The sequence below is a fragment of the Bos grunniens genome, chromosome 22 (assembly GCF_055505025.1).
Source record: "Bos grunniens cultivar Pamir isolate PY7600 chromosome 22, Bosgru_T2T1.0, whole genome shotgun sequence".
Lineage (NCBI taxonomy): Eukaryota > Metazoa > Chordata > Mammalia > Artiodactyla > Bovidae > Bos > Bos grunniens.
In genome coordinates this window covers 10,786,775-10,812,203 of record NC_141186.1, presented here as the reverse complement: position 1 = coordinate 10,812,203, position 25,429 = coordinate 10,786,775, and the positions used below count along the sequence as shown (strand labels likewise).

General features: G+C 46.0%; 1 protein-coding gene across 9 annotated transcripts in view; it reads left to right on the top strand.

Moving 5' to 3' along the window:
- The window catches only part of MLH1 (mutL homolog 1), an 87,716-nt gene that overhangs the window by 8,252 nt on the left and 54,035 nt on the right, over nt 1-25,429 (top strand). For 3 of the 9 annotated variants that reach the window (XM_086365798.1, XM_086365796.1, XM_086365799.1), the window contains exons 5-13: nt 1,437-1,509; nt 2,586-2,677; nt 4,277-4,319; nt 4,446-4,534; nt 6,728-6,840; nt 10,453-10,546; nt 11,627-11,780; nt 15,682-16,058; nt 18,526-18,674. In XM_086365798.1, coding sequence (XP_086221924.1) covers nt 6,774-6,840; nt 10,453-10,546; nt 11,627-11,780; nt 15,682-16,058; nt 18,526-18,674 — 841 coding nt within the window. In that variant the 5' untranslated portion in view covers nt 1,437-1,509; nt 2,586-2,677; nt 4,277-4,319; nt 4,446-4,534; nt 6,728-6,773. Of the gene's footprint in view, nt 1-1,436; nt 1,510-2,566; nt 2,678-4,276; nt 4,320-4,445; nt 4,535-6,727; nt 6,841-10,452; nt 10,547-11,626; nt 11,781-15,681; nt 16,059-18,525; nt 18,679-25,429 lie in introns of all 9 variants that reach the window. The other 6 variants (XR_015150904.1, XR_015150905.1, XM_086365802.1 and 3 more) reach the window with 3 other exon arrangements.

Here is a 25,429-nt window from a genome sequence, read left to right as displayed (position 1 = left end):
GTTGTAAGTAATAATCTTCCTTCATGAACTTGTGAAAGGTCCACTGTAACAGATTACAAGTGCCTAGCACCGTGTCTGTTACGCTGAGGAGGGCTGAGTCAGTGGGAGCTGTGATGTCACTCTGCCCCTTGGCCCTTCAGCAGGGCATGACTTTGGCCTGATTACGTGGCTGTGGCTGGGGTGCCAAAGGATTGTGACTCCTTAGCTGCCTCTGATCCCGGCCACACGTGAGTGCCGCTGTGGATTCCTTCCCACAGGTGTCCATTGGCTGTCTCTTATGCTGGCACAGAACAGGAAGGGGATTCAAGGAATCAAAATCATGCCTTTGCTGTCATAACCGTTGGCCATTACTAGTGAAAGATGGGTATTCAAATCTAATTCCTGCCAAAAAGGAGAATTTTTTTCTTATCATACAGAGTGTTAGTTTATACAGAAAACAGCTTCAACAGAGGGCAGTTCAGTCTGTTTCTCAGCCCTCTTCCACAGATGAGTGTGTGCCGTCCATGTCATGGACAATGGAGCATTTCAGTCTGCAGCACTTGGTGCTGAAGGGGGTTGACTGGATGCAAATTGCAACAGCCCTAGGACCTGGCTGCAGATATGATTAGAATCTCTTCTCACAAACAGGGGAGGCGCTTGTGAGTGAATGTCTTCTGAAATAGCCTGGGGCACAGACTCCATTTCTTTGCCTCTGGAATGTTATGCCCCTGCTTGGGACCTCTATAGCTTCCCCTGTGTGGCAGGATGAAATCCAGAATCTTCCAGAATCTTCGTCATAGCAGCTCCTGCGCTCCCCAGGTGCTCAGTCCATCTTCCCAGCCTGTCCCCACAGCTGTGCTGCTACATATTCTAAAGCTTCTGTGCTTTTGTCTATCTTTTCCCTTCCTGGATGGACTTCCTGCCCTCTCCACTTGAGAAGACAGCAGTCAAGGGCCCAGGTGAAGTGTCATCTCTTCTGTGACACTTCCTCCCACCCTACCCCAGGCTCAATGTTTTCCTTCTCTGGACCACTGGTGTCTTGTTCCACACTTCAGGAAACAATCTGTCCCCTCACTAAATCAAGAACCTCCCAAGGTCTGTCTCTATTTCAGGGTGTTTACAGGCCTGATACATGATAGCCTTTCAATAAATGATTGCAGAATTATTGAAAAAAATGTTACTGTCATCTTAGGCAGTGTCATAAGTTTTGTTTGTAGCCCAGAACTCAGAAACTAAAAATGTAGTAGTTGGTAAACAAAAAAATAGGGATCTTTCCCCCGCTTCTTTGGTACCCATTTAGGATGGTTATGGAAGTAGAAAAAGGGAGGAAGCTGGTAACTCAGACAACATATAACATGGCTGTATTTTAATCTGTTGTTGATGTAACTTACTTTTTTACTCTTTGGAGAAGTATCTATTCTCTATTAGCTACCAGTATCTCTTATGTTTTCTGATAGAGCTCATTACTCAGATGGAAAGCTGAAAGCACCTCCTAAACCGTGTGCAGGCAACCAAGGGACCCAGATCACGGTAAGAACGGTACACAGGAGGTGACGTTGTTGATAAAGAGGTTTGTGTAAATACTGAAATAAAAGGCAGAATTGTTTCTGAGTTCTCAAAGGATTGATATAATGAATATTTACCAGTTAATAGAAGCCTCAAGATATCACCCTATAAGAAAGAGAAATGATGATTGATTTTTGTGACATGGCAGCCTGCCCACCACCTCCTTTATTTTAAGAGGCTGGGAGATTCTTCTATTGAGATGGCAGAAATTGGTGGCAGGGTAGCTGCCATTGAAAGAACCTTAAACGTGACTCCAGAAGACAAGTCCAGAGTCCTAACCTTGCCACTCAGCAGCAGTGTGTCCAGAGGCAAGTCATTTAATGGCCGTTCATCTTACTTTGCTCCTCTATCAAAGAAGGATGGCACAAGGAGTATCTGACCACTCATTCAAAGGGCACTTGAGTAACACAATTGTGTTATGAATCAGGAGAAAGGCTGTTAAGCTGCCTTATTCCTGTGGTGCCACGTTTGGTGTGTTTCTCTTCCAGGAGCCCATGAATCACCCTGCTATCACGTTACACGTGCCACCCCTGCACCCCTGCCCCAGCCAGGGCACATCTGCTTGAAGGCCCCAAGCCCTGGGCGTGATGAGGCAGGTGGGGGGTGCAGCAATGAGGAAATGAACGTGTACTTTGCATCTCATGTTGACCACAGTATGATTTCTAAGAACCCCCAGAAGATCTAACATTATTTCTAGTTTGCAAAGGTTTCATGCCATGTGGTGTCACAACGGTTTATAGGTTTATCTTTGCCCCACTGAATCCTGTGCTGTTTTGGGCAGGACTGTGTATTTTATTTGTTGTCTTATTCCCAGCACAAGGCAAAGAGCCTGACATGGAGGTGGACCCCAGTGCCTCTCTGAGAAGTCAGTGAGTCAAGTGGGAGCCTTGCTTTCTCTTGTTAAGGCAGCCCTGTCTCCTGCCCTGTCTTCTAACACTTAGAACTGTGCTGGTCGTGAACACAGTTGGACTCTCTGCCTTAAGACCATGCTGTACTTCCATATACTTCTGTGAATTTACAGAAAACAACCTTCTGTTCAGGTGGAGGACCTTTTTTACAACATATCCACGAGGAGGAAAGCTTTAAAAAACCCAAGTGAAGAGTATGGAAAAATTTTGGAAGTTGTTGGCAGGTACAGTCCACAATCTGGGCATGGGTCTCTGAATCATTCTGTCACCAGAGAAATGTGTTCTGGTGCTTAGAAATGGAGAAGAGTTGCAGAGCTAAATGGTAAGCAGCAATACCAGCCCATAAATTGTTTCTGGTCAAAGGTTAGGTCAAGGTTATTCTCTCTGTCTCTGAAAGAGAATAACGTGCAGGAGGTGTTCAGGCTACATTCTCAAGATGTCTTTAAGACAGCCCAGATCTTCCGAGTTTGTGAAAATAAAATCAGAGACAAGGAGGAGTAAACGAATTCTGGGCTTTCTGTCACGTCCCCAGGGGAGAGCAGTTGTTTGCTCTATCTATGAAGGGTCTTTGGTGGCAGGCAGAACAGACTGTAGCTAACCTAGGCCCAAAAGAGATTTATTGAAAGGCTAGGAGTGACTCCGCAAGTAGAAGGAAGTGTAGACAGCTGCTGCTTGAAGAGGTCAAGAAGCAAGGTGGCTTCAGGGTTTTAATGTAGTGTCTGCACCCCAACGCTTTTCATTCCTCTCCTGAGTCTGCTCAAGAGTGTCTTCTGGGAGAGTGCATCTGATTGGCGTAGCCTGGGTCCCCCCCGTTGTGTGCCCACATCTGTGAGGAGGTGATTTCTCGATTGGCATTCTCAGAAAGGATATACAGGTGGAAGGGGGATAGGTGGTGTCCCAAAGGAAAGAGTAGGGGCTGTTAACAGAGGGAGAAGGGACCCAGGGCAGGTGAAAACAGCATCATGTTCAGAATTGACTTAACTTGCTAGTATAGTGGCCCCAGCATGGCTCCTTGAGCCTGCGAGTACTTGAGTTGCAACAGAGGTGTGTTAACTATTTCTCAGTATTGCTACAAAATCTAAAATCAGTAAAACATGTGCTTCTAATAAGGTGGAATGGACTTCATTAGATAAAGTCCACTTTGTTAATAAAGTGGAATAGACTTCCTCATCAAGTTTCTTTGCTTTTTCCCCTGGAGTCATATGAATCAGTATCAGAATGTTAATTAGCTCCTGTAAATAGAGGCATTCTGGGTGACTGTTTTGGTTCTAGGTGTGGTAAGTGAACTGTTACTGAATAAGTGCGTTTTGCTAGGCACAATCCTTCAGTTCCTGGGCCCCATGGAGGGAGGAGGAGTAAATGGGAGCCAGCGGAGGAAATGCTGGGAGATCCTGAAGCAGGACCTCGTGGGGAGGAAGACACGGGTGAGGAGGGGGCTGTGTTAGGGTCTCAGAGAGAAGAACAGTACAGGGGGTGGTCAGGCTACATTCTCAACAAGTTTTTGAGGCCACTCAGATGAGTTTGGAAATAAAACTAGGCAAGGAGGAGATTGTATTGAAATACCCTCAAGTCTAGTCAGCAATGCATGGAAGCAAAAGGGAAACCTGTGTTTTGTTCATTTCTGCCACATTTAGCAATGAGGTCTTCATGCAGTCTCTGCTGGTTTATTTTCATGTGGGCAAAATATGATATTTAAAGATATGTTTGTTTGTATGTATCTTTGTGTAGATTAGTTAACTCCACTCATTTAACTACAAGGGGGCTCCTTCTCCTATGGTGCATTTGGCTTCTCTTTTTTACTATTTTGTTTTTTTCTCTGCCAGGTATGCAGTACACAATTCGGGCATTGGTTTCTCAGTTAAAAAAGTAAGTTCTTAATTTATAAAGGATGGTTATGTATTATAAAAGTAAGAAGGGTTTTTTTTTTTTTTTTAATAGTTGGCTATGGAGACAAGGTCATGGTATTTCAGTCAGCCCTGTTCTCTTTATCAGCAAGGTGAAACTGTAGCTGACGTCAGGACCCTGCCAAATGCCACCACCGTGGACAACATTCGCTCCATCTTTGGAAATGCTGTTAGCCGGTATGCTGATAACTTGCGTTTTTTAAAATCTTCTGTGTTCTGTCACATTATTTTGGAATCTGTTTACACTTGCCTGAAGAGTTTTTTTCAACCAAGTGCAGGCTTGTTTTTATGCTTCAGGCTTGTTGTCATGCTTCAGATTATTTTGTATAATCAGTGCTTCTTGGGTGCACGTCATATCCTAGGTGGTCTGGCTGCAAACTGTGTTTTCTCTCTAGGTCTCTGTCTTCAGAACGTCTCGGGTGTAGAAGAATTCTGTCCTCCGTTGTTCCCGCTTGTCCTTGTATTTTCATAATTGTCACTGGGATTGCATTTATTACCACTCAACATTTATTCTGGGCTTTGTGCCAGAAGTTAAAGATATAAAAACAAGTAAAATGTTTCTGCGCTTGAAGACTTCCCTGTCTGGTGGCAAGCAGTGTCGTGTCCCTAGATCTTCATGGTCAAAGCCTCAGCAGGAACATTGCTTGTATTCTGGGTTTCTCACGACATTCCCCTTGATGGGTGAAAGCCACTGTTTCAGTACATATCTGTAGCTTAATCTCAGGGCTTTGCAAAGCCCACAGTGTCTGCGTCATAATCAGAGGGGACAATACTAAGCGCCTTCTGTATGCCAGGCAGGCCCCAGAAGCTGGGGGTACACAGGTGAATGGGACCGCCCCTGACTTTACCTTTTCCAACAATCTTAAAAGCAGGAGCAGTAGTCCAACGACTCAGTTTTCTACTCCAAAGGGGACAAGTTACTCACCCTTTGAACAAAATCAGGTTCCTAACTAGAGAACAGTCAATTTGCTTTTAATTACCCTTTTGTTACTTATCAAGTATTAAAGAATTATTTTTCCAGTTCTGCTCCCAGAGCAAACAGAGTTCTGTTGACCAAATTTTAAGACCCAGTGAAACTTTTAAGAGCTCCTTGGCCAGATTCTAAGATTCAGAATTAGTTGTTATGAAACTCTTAGACAGTATAAGAAACTGGAAATCCCACGGAGGAGCAGGTCCCAAAAGAGGTTTCCCGAAAACCAGCCTCTTTTGGGGAGAGAGGGCCTGCTGGTTCGCTGCATGGGGAAGCATGGGAAGCTGTGCTCTACGCAGACTTGGAGTACACACCATTGCCTGTGGAGCATCAGCTGTCCTTCCAGGAAGCGTGTAATGAGCTTCTGCTCCTTGCTGGGCACTGTGCTGCGGGGTAGAGATGGGGAGGAGGGAATAAAGCAGGAAGGATTCTTGTCCTCAGACGACTCATTCTCTATCTGGAGAGACACAGGAAATAATTATTACATTCATTAGTGACTGCGCTCAGTGGCTTAAAGGAAAAGTATAAGGTGGGGCATCTCCTGAGATCAGGGAGAGAGATTGTCATGGAAGGCTCTTTGAGGAGGTAATCCCTAGATACAGCGGGTAAGGAGGAATTAACTAGCCGGTGTGTGTGCCAAGTCGCTCCAGTCGTGTCCAACTCTGTGAGCCCATGGACTGTAGCCCTCCGGGCTCCTCTGTCCACAGGATTCTCCAGGCAAGAATACTGGAGTGGGTTGCCATTCCTACTCTGGGGATCTTCCTGACCCAGGGATTGAACCAGTGTCTCTTATGTGTCCTGCTTTGGCGGGCAGGTTCTTTACCACTAGCGCCACCTGGGAAGCCAAACCAGCAGAGGGAACTTTCCAGCTGGAGGGACTAGCACTTGAGAGGCCCTCAGGCAGAAATGAGCGTGGCTCATGGGGGGACCTTGTTTCATCTTAATAGATGTCCCTGCTCCTCGTAAACACACTCTGGGGGGCACCACACAGGAGCCTGTTATGTTCCCCATCAGCAAAGTAAGAGATTTTCAGCAGAGATGATTTCGTTGGAATCTCGTCTTTGGGGCTGAGTTACTAAGATACATAGAAGTTTCAGCAAAACAACATCTCAGAACTTGACTTGCCATGTCCCAACAGTGACAGTGACGACTGACATATCATAAATGCTTGAAAAGTGTAGCTAGGTGGGTGAATGGATGGCTAGATGGGTGGGTGAGAGGTTGGATAGACAAATGGGTGGGTGGGCCTGGACGATCTTAATGAACCAAGTCTCTGGGATCCACACTTGGCAGAGTCAGTTTATGGGAAGGAGCCCTGATTTTTCCAACTCTGATTCTTTAGAGTGTTTGAATTTTCCAGGTTTTTGAAAAGCCTCAAAATTTCTCATTTTTCCAACCAGAGAATTGATAGAAGTTGAATGTGAGGATAAAACCCTTGCCTTCAAAATGAATGGCTACATATCCAATGCAAACTATTCAGTGAAGAAGTGCATCTTCTTACTCTTCATCAACCGTAAGTGAGAAGGAGCTATGTGGAGAAATCACTCCACAGGGAACTTTCAGGGGCCATGGAGGAACTTCTTATCCACAGGTTTGATTACACCCAGGGAAACATACAGAAACGTGGTATAATTAGGAAGTAGTTATTTCTGCCCTGAGTCTCCCCAGTCCTCTCACACGTGCTCAGTGTTGGCTGCCGGTTGCGGAGTCAGGTTCTTGCCTCTGAGAGGATGCCCAGGAGAGGGCATCCCAGCCCCTGTGAGCCAGTGCAGCTTCCTCCCTTCTGGCCTCAGGGCCTTACCAGCAGGCCCAGGGCAGACCTTTGTTCTCTTCTTACATAAGACCCACTGTTGGAAATTGCCTGCAGGGCACAGGGAGGGGGTATTTTAGGTGCAGGCAGGGATTTTTCCTTCTTTTAAATGAAGTGTAGTTGATTTACAGTATTGTATTAGTTTTAGGTATACAGCAAAGTGAATCAGTTACACACTTACGTATATATTTTCGGATTCTTTTCCATTATAGGTTATTGCAAAATATTGAATATAGTTCCCTGTGCTATACAGTAAATCTTTGTTGTCTGTTTAACATACAGTGGTGTGTATTGGTTAATCCCACGCTCCTAATTTATCCCTCTTCCGCCTTTCTCCATCGGTATCCGTAAATTTGTTCTCTATGTTTGTGAGTCTGTTTCTGTTTTGTAAATAAGTTCAATTGTAGTATTTTTTACATTCCACACAAAAGTAATAGAATAATTTGTCTTTGATTTATTTCACTTACCATATTGCTGCAAATGGCAATATTTCATTCTTTTTTATGGGTAATATTCCCACTGTAAACGCTTATACAAAAATACACACCACGTCTTCTTTGTCCACGCATCTGTTCACGGACATTCGAGTTGCTTCCATGTCTTTGCAGCTGTGAATTTTGGGGTGCATTTGTTCCTTTTTGAATTGGAGTTTTCATTTTCTCCAGATGTTGGATTATATGGTAACTCTATTTTTAGTTTTTTTTTTTTTAATTAATTTTTATTGGAATATAGGTGCTTTACAATGTTAGTACGGCAAAATGAATCAGCCATCTGTGTCCATATATCCCCTCTCTTTTTTTTTTTTAATTAATTTTATTTTATTTTTAAACCTTACATAATTGTATTAGTTTTGCCAAATATCAAAATGAATCCACCACAGGTATACATGTGTTCCCCATCCTGAACCCTCCTCCCTCCTCCCTCCCCATACCCTCCCTCTGGGTTGTCCCAGTGCACCAGCCCCAAGCATCCAGCATCGTGCATTGAACCTGGACTGGCATCTCGTTTCATACATGACATTTCACATGTTTCAGTGCCATTCTCCCAAATCTTCCCACCCTCTCCCTCTCCCACAGAGTCCATAAGACTGTTCTATACATCAGTGTCTCTTTTGCTGTCTCGTATACAGGGTTATCGTTACCATCTTTCTAAATTCCATATATATGCGTTAGTATACTGTATTGGTGTTTTTCCTTCTGGCTTACTTCACTCTGTATAATAGGCTCCAGTTTCATCCACCTCATTAGAACTGATTCAAATGTATTCTTTTTAATGGCTGAGTAATACTCCATTGTGTATATGTACCACAGCTTTCTTATCCATTCATCTGCTGATGGACATCTAGGTTGCTTCCATGTCCTGGCTATTATAAACAGTGCTGCGATGAACATTGGGGTACACGTGTCTTTTTCCCTTCTGGTTTCCTCAGTGTGTATGCCCAGCAGTGGGATTGCTGGATCATAAGGCAGTTCTATTTCCAGTTTTTTAAGGAATCTCCACACTGTTCTCCATAGTGGCTGTACTAGTTTGCATTCCCACCAACAGTGTAAGAGGGTTCCCTTTTCTCCACACCCTCTCCAGCATTTATTATTTGTAGACTTTTGGATCGCAGCCATTCTGACTGGTGTGAAATGGTACCTCATAGTGGTTTTGATTTGCATTTCTCTGATAATGAGTGATGTTGAGCATCTTTTCATGTGTTTGTTAGCCATCTGTATGTCTTCTTTGGAGAAATGTCTATTTAGTTCTTTGGCCCATTTTTTGATTGGGTCATTTATTTTTCTGGAGTTGAGCTGTAGGAGTTGCTTGTATATTTTTGAGATTAGTTGTTTGTCGGTTGCTTCATTTGGTATTATTTTCTCCCATTCTGAAGGCTGTCTTTTCACCTTGCTAATAGTTTCCTTTGATGTGCAGAAGCTTTTAAGTTTAATTAGGTCCCATTTGTTTATTTTTGCTTTTATTTCCAATATTCTGGGAAGTGGGTCATAGAGGATCCTGCTGTGATGTATGTCAGAGAGTGTTTTGCCTATGTTCTGCTCTAGGAGTTTTATAGTTTCTGGTCTTATGTTGAGATCTTTAATCCATTTTGAGTTTATTTTTGTATATGGTGTTAGAAAGTGTTCTAGTTTCATTCTTTTACAAGTGGTTGACCAGATTTCCCAGCACCACTTGTTAAAGAGATTGTCTTTAATCCATTGTTCCTTTTTGAATTGGAGTTTTCATTTTCTCCAGATGTTGGATTATATGGTAACTCTATTTTTAGTTTTTTAAGGAACCTCTGTACTGTTCTCTGTAGTGGCTGAACCAATTTACATTCCTACCAACAGTGGAGGAGGGTTCCCTTTTCTCCACACCCTCTCCAGCATTTATTATTTATAGACTTTTTAGAGGTTAGGTCAGACTCTTAGTGTGTCGTTCACTTACCTACGCACTGGGCAGGCTCCCTCGGGTGGCAGGGACGAAGAACACTCCTCCAGCGTGTCTCAAGTTCAGAAACCTCAGTGAAGGGCCCCTTTTGTTAGGTTACGCAGCACAGCAACATCACCGAGGCAGCTGTGGGTGACGTAGTGAGCACTCAGAATAATAGTTTCCTCGCTCGTAAGATCACGGCCTCTCTTTCATTGGAAATAAAAAGATGTGACATATCCTCTGCTCCACCAGGTCAGGAAGTAGATCGTCAACAGGTCAAGAGTCTGGGGAGAAAAGAGAGCCGTGTTGTTTGAAAATAGATCTTCCTCTGATTTTAGTCTTCTCTCTCCAGCTTTTATCGTTTTCTACCCTCTCAAGCCTACCTCATCTCCTAAATTACTCTCCGCATGCAGTCAGAGATTTGTACCCCTTGAAATGCCTGGAAAATGCACTTGCCCTTAAGTCTCTGTTCAGCTGCCCCAGTGTTGGAGCTCCCTGAGCCAGTGTGGCTGCTGCCTCCCCCACCATTGAGCACACCGGCTCCAGTGGTGGCCCTTACCACGGGGAGCTGGAACTAGTTTATTCACCAGCGTTTGTTTCCCTGCTTGTAGCCCAGAGTGTATATTTGCAGAATGAGGTTCTGAGCAGGGGCACGCGGTCTGCCTGGGCTGCCGGGGAGGGGTGAGGAAGGGAGCAGGGAGGCAGAATTGGCTGTTGCTGCTGCTCTGGGGAGAGGAGAGCCCCACGCCCCCAGTGAGATGCTGGGGGATCCCGATGGTAAAGGGGGACTGATGTGGATGTCGCTCCAGCCGTGTTCTTCCTGAGCTGATGTCCTGGCATGGTATTGGTGTGCACCTTCACCTCACCCTTTAGGACACATAGGAGCTAATTCCTTTTATTTTCTAGATCGTCTGGTAGAGTCAGCTTCCTTAAGAAAAGCCATAGAAACGGTGTATGCAGCGTATTTGCCCAAAAGCACACACCCGTTCCTGTACCTCAGGTAAGGCAGCACTGAATTACTCACCCAGGATTCATAGGGAAGAGAAATTCTGTCCAGCTATCCTCTCTGAAAGAGCCATGGACTTGTTAATTAGCCCAGTGAGAGTGAACCCCATATCCCACTGGCCCTTTTCACAGGTAAAAGGCACAGTTTTCCTTTATTTATTCACTTCTGCTATAGAATCCCACCGAGAGCTTCCCTTGTGCCAGGCAGTATGTTAGTGAAACAAAAGTGAACATCGCCTTGCCCCTGAACCAAGAGGAACCTGCCCTAACCTGGCAGAGAAATCCTTTTCTCCTACGGGTCCGTCCAGCGCCCTCTACTGACAACACTTCACACTGCCACGCTCCCTTATCAGAGCTTGCAGTGATAGATGCTGGCTTTGACCTGAGGCAGTAAGTTGATGGCACAGCCTCTAAACTGACTTTTATGCAACATTTTAATGTTAGAAAGTTCTCTCACATATATTATTTTTTGTATATGTTTTTACCTCCACATAATACTGAACAGTAAGTAGGGACAGGTTCATGGTTACATATGGGGGAACTAGTCCTGAGACATTAACACATTGTTGACTGGGGAATTTTTGCAGAAACTAACTGACACCTGTCATTGATGAGTTGTTATGTACATGAATATTGAAACACTCTGGTCTATAAAGTTTGGGTAACAAGAGACATATTAATAGTTTGCTGGTCAGCTAATTATTAAATGCCTTGGCCGTGAGTTATGGAATGAGAAATTCCGCTAGCTCTGGAGTGATGGTAATGACAGCTGATGGATGATAAATGTGCCGGGTGCATGCTAAATGCTTTACATGAATTTAATCCCCAACATGTATTAGGTCCAATTCACAGGAATTGGAAATCAAGGCATAGAAACATGCTGTAACCTACCCACAGCCACTCAGCTCTCAAGCAGCAGAGTCAGCATTTGAACCAAGGTCACTCGGATTTGACCTTCAAGTCTTAACTACTGCATCATTTGGCCTCCCCAAGTTTCCTGCCCACCGCAAAGATTGTGAGTGAATTTCCTGCATTTCTCACTGTGTTATGTAGCTCTTCTCCTTTTTCCTGCCAGTCTAGAAATAAGCCCCCAGAATGTGGATGTCAACGTGCACCCCACGAAGCACGAGGTTCACTTCCTGCATGAGGACAGCATCCTGGAACGGCTGCAGCAGCACATCGAGAGCAGGCTCCTGGGCTCCAACGCCTCCAGGACCTACTTCACCCAGGTGGTGGCGCCTCCTCAGCTCTTTCCCCGGTGCCTTTGCCACTGAAAATGTGCCCTGTCACCCAGGAGTGCCCAGACATTTCACTGTTGCTTTATAAGACTTTCTACTTACTTTGATAATTTTCTTTCTTTCTTTTTTTTTTGGCCATGACCTGCAGCATGCAGGATCTTAGTTCCCTTACCAGGGATCAAATCCATGCCCCCTGCAGTGGAAACTCAGTGTCTTAACCACAGGACCACCAGGGAAGTCCCACTTTGATAGTTTTCTTTAAGCACCTTTCTTGAACCCAACTCTGAAGGTTCACGGTGTTAGCCCTGAGCCTGGAGTCGTAAGGCACTGAGTTCTCTCTCTGCCTCTTTCTGGGGTCTTTAGACCACCTTCCTAGGAAAAGGGGCTGTCTGAAACAGAGTGGGGCACCTCTCTCCTGCATTCCCTACTGGAGATGTTTAGAGGAGGCTGATCCCCCATATCTGGGGCAGAGCGCAGGGGCAGGGCCCTGGGCAGGGCCTTTAGTCAAGCCTTGTTACCACTGTGTGACTGACTTTTGCTGACCGCCACATCTCCCTCAGTAAAGATGGAGCTGGTCACCCCCACACCCAAGGACGGTTATAAGTGGTTGGTGAACAGCAAGTGGAAAATGTCTGGTCCAGGACCTGGCACCATTCAACTTACTACAATTATCCAGGTTCTAAGAGCATTGATTATAAACTGCTCCCCTTCTCTGGGGCCTCAGTTTCCCCATCTGTACAATAAGCAGGTGATAGTACCATCTCCAGTGTCTGGTTGCAGCTCTGAGGTAACTGCCCAGAGTAGTGAGAGTGGGTTCATCAGAAACACAGTGGACACCACAACTAGAGAAATGGAACCTTTTCCCCCTTAAATCACACTGGGTCCTGTAAGCAGGAAGTGGGCTTCTGTGAGCCCTGCTTCTCTGAAAACTTTCAAAATGGCCAAGCAGGTGAGTGCCTCCCCAAGAGCATTCCTGGTTACCTGCAGAGAGCCTCGATGGGGGATGGTGTGGGCTCCAGCAGTGAGCAGAGTGCCCTTGGGGCAGCCGCGCCTGCCCCGGGACCTGCACACCTGCAGGTTGTTGGGGGGTGTGCGTGAGCCCTCAGAGCGGGTGCTGATACGGAAGGGCTCCATAACTGTCGGTGGTTTTCATCCATTGTTGCTGACTCAGCCTCAGTGCCCTTGACTGCTCCCTCCCCAGATACCCACAGAAGCCCCGTGATGGGCTGCTGAGGTTGCAGCAGAGACGGATTCCTCCCTTCACTGAGGTACCCATGGTCTAGAGTCCACATCCCACATGAGAGAAAAGCAGACTTGGAAGGGAGGGGGCTCTTGTCCCAGACTTGAGCCTCAGAGACGTGAAGGAAGGGATGTGGAGACTGGGCCCCAAGGCTGAGAAGGAATTAGATGGGCAGAAGGGGACAGGGGTGCACAGGATGTTTCTGGCAGAGGAGAGGATGAGGATACAGGCTTGGCCAGGTGGTGGGGGAGGGCTGCAAGATAAGAGGTGTTGAGGATCTGAATGCTGAGCGTGCTGTCAGCGTTCTCCATGCTGGCTGCCTGATGGGAATCACCTGGGCCCTCCCCGAACCAGTAAATCTATCTCAGGGGGTGGGTCTGGGCGTCGGTGGTTTTTAAAAGCTTGGCCAGGCATGGGCATGCGTAGGTGGGGTTAAGCAACACTGGGCATGTGTGAAGGCCTACGCTCACTGCAGAGTTCAGGTCAGTTTGAGGGGTTTCATCAGCAAGGTAAGGAGTGTAACTTCAACGTGATGATGGGAACGGACAGGATCTGGTTTGCATTTTACGAAGAGCTCTCTGGCTGCAGCATGGAAAGCGGATGGAAACCCACAGTGACTTGGGCAAAGTGAGGAGGGAACCTGGACAGAGGACATATCTCTGATCACTGATCAATAGTTGAAATCTGGAAATGCCAGCACCTGGGCCTTAGTTGGCTGGTGGGAAGGAGAGGAGAGGCCTGGAGGAAGGGGTTCACCGGAGTCCCAGGAGGCGTCTGTGGCTCTACCAGAAAAAGAACCTCTCGACTTCCCTGCTTGTACTGTCCTGCATGAGGCAGATTTGTTAGATTCCATTTTCTTTCCCGAGATAACTCCGCGTGGGTTCTGACACGTGTGTCTTTAGAAGGAAGGTGGGTTTCTGGATCAGAGGACCCGCCTCTGTCTGTCGGTGCACTGTTCTGGGTGAAGGTCTCCAAACTCAGACTGTCCCCGCTCCCCTGAGGTCTTCAGAACACCTTCTTGCCCTGGCTCCTCACTTTTTGGCCCTGGGTTGCCTTCCTCCTTCTCCCCAGCTTGGGCCTTGCCCTTCGCTCCTGGGGCCAGGACAACAGCAGCCCTGGTTTGCTGGGTTGCCGTTCGGTGTGAAAATTGGGAAGCCTGGTGGTGCTTGTGGTTTGTTCCAGCTCCATCATGTTGGACGAGGTGTTTCACTTTTCTGGACTTAAAAGTGACTCTGCAAAGTAGTTTTGTTAGTTTCTGCCTCCCCAAACCCACCTGTGGATTGCACAGGCAGATGAAGAAAGTACGTCGCAAGTAAGTATCGCCGTGGTAAGGTTCATCAGTGGGCTCTGCTGCCGACAGCCTGATTCCTTCACCGTGAAGGTCACCATTAGTGATTAGTTTCACCATTCCTTGATGGTCATTGCCTGAGCCAGTTATTTCATTAAGATTGTGAGATTATGATTTTCTTGATTTTATCATTTCTTCTTTATTAATAAACCAATTTTTTCTGTAGCAAAAAATTTTCGCTCGTTTGTTAGTTATTGGGTTATCCTGAAATACAGTTTATGCCAGAAAGAAAAGATAAATTCTGAGTTCTTTGCCTTTGGTGATCAGTTTGCAGGGAAATGGGTTGGTGTCCTAGCAATGTCCGTTTAATGACTTTTTTCTGCCTATCTCATCTCTCTCCTTCCTGCTTTCCTTTCTTCCTCTCCATTTTTCTCTTTCTTCTAGTATTTTGTCATAGCTGTTAACAAGCATCATAATTCAACTAGTTTTAGTTAAATTATTCCATCCTTGACCAGCAGAAACCACTTCAGGCTGGTGCTCTTGTCCTTTTAACCCAATTACTTGAATCTTTGATAATTTCCTTGTTTCTGATAAGATAGGATTTTTGTAGGCTCACTGTATAGTTTCCCAGCCCATGTCCTGAAATTGGCCACTTTTCCAAAGAAGTGCCTTATTTTAGTGGGGGATGGTATTTAGAAACTATAGTCTGGGATTGAGGGGCGTGGGGGGCTCCTCATTGCTGCTGGGTGGTTACTGCTTCCAGGCTTTACCAGTGCACAGAAGTAGGAAATACGTATTTTTAAAAATAGACAGTCGGAAGGTGGTTGCCAGAAGCTAGGGGAGAGTTTCCCCTTGGGAGGATGGAGGTAGGTGATGGTCGCACAACGTTGTCAGTGTACTTAATGTTGCAGGGCTGTACACATGAAAATGGTTAAACAGGTTTTATGTTATGCATAATTTACCACAGTAAATGTCTTATGGCAACGAAAAATGGACAAAAACATATGAGCTTTACACGAGTAGTTTTATATCAAACCACTTTTTAAATTGTAAGGATTTTGCTGAATTTTTGATTTTATATTGTCTATTTCCATCTTTACTACTTTTTTGGCCATGCTGTGTGGCGTGCGGGATCTTAGTTCCCTGACCAGGGATCTAACCCAGGCATTGGGAACCACCAGACCACCAAGGAAGTCCCTATATTTGTGTATTTTTAATTTCGTACTTCAAATTTTGGTCAGAATTCCTTCTATAATAATTCTGTAGTGATAATTATACCTGGTTCTAGCTTCTGCTCCATTTTGGGGCCTGTACTTCTCTACTTCTTACTCTGTATCTTCCCACCATCTTCTTTTTTGGCACAGACTTTACTGCCAGGTCTTCCTGGCCCCTCTGGGGAAGCAGTTAAATCCACAGCGAGTGTGACATCCTCATCCACTGCTGGAAGTGGTGACAGAGTGTATGCCCACCAGATGGTCCGCACAGACTGCCGGGAACAGAAGCTCGATGCCTTCCTGCAGCCTGTGAGCAAGGCCCTGTCCAGTCAGCCCCAGGCTGTCGTCCCAGAGCACAGGACAGATGCTTCTAGCAGTGGGACCAGGCAGCAGGACGAGGAGATGCTTGAGCTCCCAGCTCCTGCTGCAGTGGCTGCGAAGAGTCAGGCCTTAGAGGACGATGCAACAATGAGGGCTGCAGACCTGGCCGAGAAGAGAGGGCCCTCTTCCAGCCCCGAGAACCCCAGGTATGATCTTGGGCAAAAGGCAGCTGGCCTTCTTTGTTCTTTGCTGAAACTGCCTTCTAACTTGAACTGTCACAAACTCCTTGCAACCTTCTCTCTGCCTGTTCACCATCTCCCTCCAGAGGGATGGTCCACTGTCTGCCTTTGACCACGGCTTGAGAGTCACCCATCACAGTGGCCTTTGAAATACCTTAAACGTTCATGATTCCAAACATTATTTGAAAACATTTCAGAAAAAAAATCATATTTATCATTTGATTTAATAGTGAATTCTAGTAAAGCCTCAACAGCAGAGGTGGCTGGGAACGGGGACCTAAAATACCTGGAGGATTCTTCATCTCCAAGCTGTTGTCACTTCTTTCAGAAGAAGCAGAGTTTCTCAGTTTAAATTATGAAACTTCCTGAAGCGCATGGGCTAGTGGTGGGGAGCTAGAGAGAGGGGGACAGGAACAGCTGGACCAATGACTGTCAGTTTAATTGTTTAAATTGGAATATATTTGCTTTATAATCTTGTGTTAGTTTCTGTGTTAGTACAACAAGGTGAATCAGCTAATTGTATATGTATACCCCCTCCCTCTTGAGCCTCTACACCCATCTAGGTCATGACAGAGCACTGAGCTGAGCTCCTTGTTCCATATAGCAGCCTCCCACCAGCTATCTAGTTTACTCATGGTAATGTATTTATGTCAGACCTACCCTCCCCTTCCTCCTGTGTCCACACATCTGTTCTCTATGTCTGTGTCTCTATTCTTGCCCTGTAAATAGGCTCATCTTTACTATTTTTCTAGATTCCACCTATATGCATTACTGTACAATATTTGTTTTTCTCTGACTTGAGTCCGTATGATAGACTCTGTGGCCATCCATATCTCTACAAATGACCCAATTTCACTTCTTCCTACGGCTGAGTAATACTCCCTATATGTAAACACGTGCCACATCTTTGTCCATTTCTCTGTTGACGGCCATTTGGGTGGTTTCTGTGTTTTAGCTGCTGCGAGTAGTGCTGCAGCAAACACTGGGGTGCAGGTGTCTTTTTGACTTGGGTTTTCTGAGTGTAGTAGGAATGCTGGGTCATATGGTAGTTCTGCTTTTAGTGTTTTAAGAAACTTCCACACTGTTGTCCACAGTGGCTGTGCCAATTTACATTCTCATCAACAGTTGAAGAGGGTTCCCTTTTCTTCACACCCTCTCCAGCATTTATTGTGCGTAGACGTTTAATGATTGCCATTCTGACTGATGTGAGATGATACCTCACTGTAGTTTTGATGTGCATTTTCCTAATAATTAATGATGAGCATGTTTTCATGTGCTGCTTGGCCATCTGTATATTTTCTTTGGTGTTCAGTGTACGCTCTGTGGGTGCTTTAAGGACATCTCACTGGAATCTGTAAGGTATGTGTTCCTTTCTCAGTGTGTGCAGGCAGTGTCCCTGGAACTCTGGGTGAAGTCCTTTGCCCAAGGCCACGTGTCCATCTGGTGGCTGACCACCAAAACCCTGGCTCTAAATGCCCACTGGAACTTGGGCCTGTTACTTCACCCCGTTTGCTCATTTCCAAGTCAGTCTAGCAAGACGACTTCTAAGGATTTGTTTCCAGAGAATAATAAAGGATGCTAACACTTACTGAGCATCCGCTGTGTGCCAGATACTTTGCATGCATTAGCTCAGTTCATGATCTTAACAGCCCTGCCGGGAAGTGTGACGTTTCTGTTTATCACTTGGGAAGGTAACGCCTCGAGCCATTGACTGCACAGCAAAGAAATCTTTTTAAACCAGGAACCAGAGTGCATCACTCCTTGCTGAAAACCACTTGGGGTGAAACCAGCCTGGCTGCCCCAGCCCATCACTCTCCTCCCCTTCGTGGCGCTTTGGCTGAACTAGTCCCTCGGTCCAGGAACTCTCCGACCTCTTGTCACCGAGGTCTCAACTCAGATGTCACCTCTCACCAGAGACTGTCTTTGTCCATTTAATCTAAAGTTCTTTCCTTCTCCCCTCATTCTATTACGTTGTTTTATTTTCGTCATAGCATTTGTTGCTACTTAAAATGATCTTTCTCCTGTTGCTGTTTGTCCCACTGGAAAGCCAGCATGGTGAGGGCAGGCACCTTGTCATGGCTGTATGAGGTTGGTATTATGTAACAGTGATGGATGGAGGGCCAGGTAGAGGATGGAGGGCTGAATGAATGAGACGTGGCGAGATCAGCACACTTGCTTGAGGCCCTGCAGGTCTCTGGGCTGAGCCATGTCCAGTGGCCCCTTGCTTGGGCTACAGAGGTGTCTGAGAAGCAGTATGCAGGAGAACAGACTGATCTGACTGGCTCCCTCATGGGGAGGTGCCCCCCTGCCTCCCCAAAATGTGCAGATTTGGCACATAGAAGCTACTTCCTTCTCCAAAATGCGAGCCAAATTTGACTGACTTTAAAAACTTTAAAGATAGTGTTGACCTGCCAGTTCTTCATCTCCTTTGCAGAAAGAGACCTCGGGAAGACTCTGATGTGGAAATGGTGGAGGATGCATCCCGAAAGGAGATGACAGCCGCTTGTACCCCCCGGAGAAGGATCATCAACCTTACCAGTGTTCTGAGTCTCCAGGAGGAGATCAACGAGCGGGGCCATGAGAGTACGTAAGTGCCAAGGCTGCCTGTGTCTCCTGCAGCTGGAACTGCTCTGGTGAAGGTTTGGGAAATGCAGGAAGCATGCATGTCCTGATGGTCTCTGCAGTGCACTGAGCAAAGCTTGCTTTCTTTACTAATCCACGGCGGCATCAGCTTCAAGATAATTGACACCTGGGAGAGAAGAGAAAAAGTGAGTCTCTGGTTTCAGCCAGAGCGAATCAGTACTCGGGTTAAATCAGGGAAGTCAGTAGATGGTCATTTAAAGCGGTGGTCCCCATCCTTTTTTGGCACCTGGGACTGGTTTAATGGAAGACAGGATTTGCATGGGCTGGGGGGGCGGGGGGAGTGGGGAAGGGGGGATCGTTTGAGGATGATTCAAGTGCGGTACGTTTACTGTGCACTTCATTTTTATTATTATTACATCAGCTCCACCTCAGATGATCAGGCATTAGATTCCAAAGGTTGGGGATCCCCGCTTTAAAGAATCTTGAGTTTGTTTCTATCTTAGCTAAAGGCAGCGTGCCCTGCTTGGGGTATACTGTGGCTGAGAGTACACAGGTCTGGAGGGCCCTGGTCTGTATCCAGGCAGCTACCACGTCTGCTCTGTGACCTTAGCCTTTCTGTGCCTCAGTTGTTCCTTATCTGTAAAATGAGGTTAATTTTACCACTGAAGATTACTGGTGCTGATTAGAGGTAAAATGTAAGTGAAACACTTGGTACAGAGTAAGGAGTCATAGCTATTTTTGTATCCTGAAGATAAAGTGAAAAATCATTATTATTTTCCTCAGAAATAGCTTTCAGAACACCCAAGTATAGAGCTCCATTTGAGTCCCTGTTGCTCTGAAATGATGTTTATGGTTTTAGGAATGAAAAGAGGGCTCATCATCTCCCGGGGATAAATTGATGCAGGGACTGAGGTGTGTGACAGTGACTTGTCCCTAACAGAAGTCCGGACCCCACTCAGTGGGTCACAGGCATGCTCTGGGTGGGTCCGTCGTTGCTGGGCGGTGTTGCACCTGAGTCTGTGCAGGTCAGCCCTGTCCTTGCCATTTTTCACCTACTGCACATTTTTGATTAAGCAAGTTACATTTTATAGCAGTGTTGGAATTTATCTTAAAATATGACAACCTGGACTAACTTTTAAATGAAATGAATGGCCGAGGAACAATTCAGGGCCTTTCCCACTGATCCTTAGCCTTCTAAACAGCTGTTCTGGCTCAGACGCCCCTTCCCTCTTCTCTCAGTTCCCACTCGTTGGAATGAACTCAAGAGAAGCCTCAGTTTGCCCTTTCCTTGCTAATTCTTTCCCATCTGTTGGAATTTATCTTAAAATATGACAACCTGGACTAACTTTTAAATGAAATGAATGGCCGAGGAACAATTCAGGGCCTTTCCCACTGATCCTTAGCCTTCTAAATAGCTGTTCTGGCTCAGATGCCCCTTCCCTCTTCTCTCAGTTCCCACTCGTTGGAATGAACTCAAGCCTCAGTTTGCCCTTTCCTTGCTAATTCTTTCCCATCTTCTCACTTTGGGCCCTTGTCTGTCTGCATATGGGGACAGGCGTGGGGTCTGCTCCCTCGGGAAGGCTGCCCATTTCCTGTGATTAAGGCCTTGCCAGTTGTAGATGGCGCTGCCAACTGGCTTCTGATTTCTGTTTCCGTGGAGATTTGTTCCCCTTGCTTCTTTTCCTTCTGTTACTGGCTTTCAAGCTGGGATCTTTAAAAATCATTTTTAAATAATGAAAGGAAGGTGGGCTAAGACTTGATTTATTTAGCAGTCTCCCTCACAATTGTTTTAATTGACAGACTCCCTCAGATTTGGAATTTACTGAGTTTTCTCTAAGAGTTTGTATTCCTCATGCAAAGCAGGCTATTTAAAAGTTATAATTTCAGTGAATTTCTGAATAGTTGCTAACTATTTTCGGTAAGGTATAAATCTAATCTCTACCAAGTTTGGTTAGGTTTAGAGTCCATTGCTAAGGTGACGATGAATCGAAATATTCTAAAATTGTATGTTCATGCATATTACCTCATTTAATTCTAGAATAGTCTTGTGAGGGAGGCAGAGTAGATGCTGTTATCTCTGTTTTAAAGATAAAGAAATGGAAGGTGGAGAGATTAGTCGGAACATCCCCACAGTGCAAAGCTGGCCTGGGTGCCTGCCTCGTGGAGGGGGCAGTTGTTGCTAGCCCAGCCTGCAGCAGGGGGCCTGGTCCAGGGCTTACTTGCAAAACTAGATCAGCTGCTTTAGATCACTTGATAGGATGAGCATGCCACGTGATCCCTGATCCCTCAGACTGAGGCTGTTTTCAGATGAGCCAGGGCCGGGTTTTCCAGAGGAGTCCTGGTCTTGGTGTGGAGAGTAGGGCTGCCCTTTGGAGCCAAGAGAATTCCGTTGAAGCTCCTACCACCTACACCATTCTGTAGCCAGTCAGAAATCTATTCACCTTTGTGGGGCATCTTTTGTATGTTCTGTGAACCGGTGCTCCTGTTACAGCCCTTACTTGGCTGTTGTGATGAACACCTGAGACATCTGAGCAAGGGGAGGGTGGGGACCTCTGACTCAGGTCCTGCCTGTGGCATCTGTTTATACAGCCCCAAGCAGGGAAGCTGGTTTAGTTGAATGCCTACGGGGATCTCTCTAAAGCTTGGATTTGGGGAAGTAGGCTAGAACCTGGCTGCACTCCCACAGAGCTATGCCCTGGCCCAGGAAAGAAGTCAGATGCTTTTGATCTTGGGTGCCCTGGGCCAGCTTGAAGCGGGGCTTGGATTCCCAGCCAGAGGTTGATGTTGGGTCACAGCAGTGATAGTCAAATCCTAGCCACTAGACCAGTGGTCATTGACAAAGCCCTGGCCCTTTGGCTTTGCGGGTAAAGAATTCTCACAAAGACAGAAAGCAGTGAAACAAGTGAAGTATTTATTAAGAGGAAAAAGTTAAGTACAGGTGGATAAACACAGCTGTACTGACACTGAGGGGACGCAGGCTGTCGCTGAGTCTCGCCCTTGAGGCAGTTTGAATTACTGTTGTGGGGCATTTTTTCTGGTTTTTCTTTGGCCAGTTAGTTTGATCTTTCTGGGTCAGAGCCCATATTTAGTATATCTCATGTGTGCACACTCATCTGTCAGCCAAGATGGACTCCAGAGAAGAGGTGTAACTTGGCATCGCTCCCCTTTTGCCCTCCAAGGAGCTTTCTATTCAGGAAGGTCTCCCTTGAGATTGAGAAAATGTGTGGTCTCTTATCTGGGGAGGGTCCAGCCTCCTCTCTGGATTGTCTTGCTATTGATATTTAGGAGTTTCTGTCCTCAGGGAACGAACTTCAGTTGGTCAACCTGGGTTGGGGGGCACGTCTACCACCTGCCTCAAATCCTCCCTGAGAGACACAGACCCCAAGAAATTTTTATTAGGAAGATAAAGGGTAAAACTTTGGTAGCTTCTTAAGCTGGCCAGGGCTTCGTAGACCCTATGTAGTCGGGTTCATGGAGCTCTCTCCCTATCTCCTTAAAGGGCTCTAGGTTGGTCTTTCAGCAGGGTCTGCTGTGGGGAGTGACTGGAGTCCCTCATCATCCCTGTTCTGTGATGCCCCAGAGAAAGCGAACTACTTAGATAAGCAAAGACTAAAGACCAGTAAAAGACCGTTATAATCAGACTCAAGCAAGGGTAGGATCTGGTTATACAAGGTCAGCATATCTTTGTTAATCTCAGGCTTAAAATTTAGTATCTTTCTCTATTTCTAAAATGAAAGATCTGAACCTGTTGGTCCCAGGCCGCCTCCTTGGACTGAAAGGTCTTAGTTGCAGATTTGCAACAGTATGGAAAACAATGGGGAAAGTTGCTCAGTCGTGTCCAACTCTTTGCAACCCTATGGACTATACAGTCCATGGAATTCTCCAGGCCAGAATACTGGAGTGGGTAGCCTTTCCCTTCTCCAGGGCATCTTCCCAATCCAAGGATCGAACCCAGGTCTGCTGCATTGCAGGTGGATTCTTTACTGGCTGAGCCACCAGGGAAACCCACCAACAGAGCACTGGGCAAAATATGAATCAGTATGGCTGAGAAGAGGAAGTTTGTAAGAAAATGTTGCTAAGGAAAGGGTTAGGCAAGAGACATTAGAATTTTCTTCAATTGGAAAATGAACAATTCTGACCCTGTACATTACTGTTCTGAGTCTAGGGTCTCTGGTGGAAGACCATTTTCCTTCAGGAACTTGGTTAAAATTCCTTACGGGATGGACATTGCTTGGGGTGAGCAAATCCAGCTTTCCATCAACTCAGTGGAAGAAGCATGAATTTGTGCAGTGCAAGCCAGAGAGTTGTCTGTTCATCCTGTGGATAAGGGAAAGAGGTATAGAAAAGCTAAGTCAATTAGTAGCTTCATCGTAGCACCAGTCAGGCCATAATTGAGTCACCCAGCGTGGGCAGAGAAATTTGGTAAATTCCAAGAGCAAGAGTGAGAGCAGAGAAGACAATAGTTATCCAAACCTACCAGAACACATCAGTTACTCTGTAAGTGGATTGGTGTACCAGAAGGCAAAAGGAAGATAGTAGCTATTACTTAGCCTAGTGTCTAAGATGTCTTTCTGTCCTTTTTGAATAAGAGGTTTAGGTCTTGGAGTGGCTTATTCATCCACCTGGAATTTTCAGGCTGTCGTGGGTCCTCTGCGTCCTGTAGAGCCGTGCTTCCCAACCTTTTTGTCACCAGGGACCAGTTTCGAGGAAGACAGTTTTTCCATGGACCGGGGTTGAGGGGCAGGGGATGGTTCAGGCGGTAATGCGAGTGATGGGGAGCAGCAGATAAAGCTTCACTTGCTTGCCTACCACCTCCTGCTCTGTGACTCAGTTATTAACAGGCCTCAGACCACTACTGCTCCACAGCCCAGGGCTTGGGGACCTCTGCTGTACAGACTTGGAGAAAGGGGTGGATTCACAGGGATGATTGGAATGTCGGTCTTCAGGTTCCTGTAACATATCAGTGGAGACAGGTTTAATCCTGGACAGATGAACCCAGCTGGTGACCCCCTGGAGTTTGCTGTAGGAGTACTCAGCAAGATTTAGTAAGGACCTTTCCATTTTGTGAGTAGCTAGTCGCCAGGGGTTCATTTTTCTAGGTCTTTAAAAGTACCTAGTCTCCAGGGTAACTGGGACTGTCATCTGGAGAGGACTGCACTCTGTTGCCCTGGACCTGGCCTAGGCTTATAATGTAACTGAGATGAGCCTGGGTTTCTGGGTCAGTTAGCGTGTCCAGAGTAAGGAGTGGCTCTCTGTGTGTCATTTTGCAAGGGCTTAACTTAGTGGTAGTTTCAGGAGCTGCCCTGACCCTTAGGCAGGCTGTTGGCAGCAGGATACCACGACTCTAACGTTTCCTGACAGTTTGCCCAAGGTTTTGTTTCGAGTACGATTATCCTGTTCCACTTTTCCTAAGGACTGAGGTCTTTAGGACGAATGGAGGTAGCACTTAATTCCCAAAGTCTGTGAAATCTATTGTGTGATTTTTGCTATAAACGAAGGTTCATTGTCACTCTGAAGGTGATGGGGCAATCTGAATCTAGGAATAATTTCCTTTAGGCGCACCTTAGCCACCTCAGTTACCTTCTCTGTTCTATTAGGGAAGGCCTCCATCTTACAGTTAGAGTACCTGTAAAGACTAGTAAGTATTTGAAGCCCTGGAAAGAAGGCATCTGAGTGAAACCTATTTGCAGTCCTCTCCTGGATAAATCCCACATTGCTGGACTGGGCTGACGAGGGGGAGGCTTGACTTTGCCTCCTGGATTATGGGTGGTGCAAAGGGCACAGCCTCAAGTTACTCTTTTAATTGTCTCCAGGAGCCCTTTCCCTGTAAAAACTTAGAAAACAACTACAGGCATTGCATCTCTCCCAGATGGAGAGAATCATGTAGCCCTTTAGTATTTTTCCAGTGATCGGAGAAAGGAGTGAGCAGTTTCTGATCTGTGTGTCACCAGCCATCTGCTCCCTTAATTTCCCCCTCTGTTTCCTGCCTAGGTCTCTTCAGAAATTGAGTACCTGGGTATAACATTAGAAGGGGTAAGGGATAGAATTAAAGCCATTTTTGTTATGGACATCAGGGCTACTTTGCTCGCTTCTCAGTCAGCCCTGTCATTTCCTCAGAAAATTTGAGAAGTTCCCTTTTGGTGCCCATGGCAATGAATGCCTGCTACATGTTTTGGTTTTTGAACCGCTTCTATGAGATGTACAATCTCAGCCCCACATTTTACAGGGAAATTTCTTGCATTTAGAAGTCTTCTCTATTTCCAGATAGCTGTGTGGCATGTAAAACGAAGGCATATTTTGAGTCTGTATATGTCTATAATTTTTCCTTCCCTTAGGATGAAGGCTCACATTAGGGCTCTTAGCTCAGCCTTTTGGGCTGAGGTGTTGGGTGGCAAAGATTGCGCTGCTTTAATACTATAATTGCTCACAATAGCATACCCTACCCTCCTGACTCCATCTTTAACGAAACTGGTGTTAGCACTTCCTCAGTTTTCTATGGCCTGGTCTACAGGTCAGATCAGCGGGCACAGACCTGGTCAAGGGTTTTGAGGCAAGAATGTGTTAGCTCTGGGCTTTTGGTGGGCATTAAGGTAGTGGGGTTGAGTGTGTGGCAGATTTTGAGGGTTGGTTCTGGAGAGTCAAGGGGCAAAGCCTGGTACTTGGTAAGGCACCCTTCTAATTTGCCTGTTATCTCTGAAGTTGCTGGTACTTGTGAGGGGTCTGGATTTCAAGTGGCTGTCCAAAGACAAGGTTGT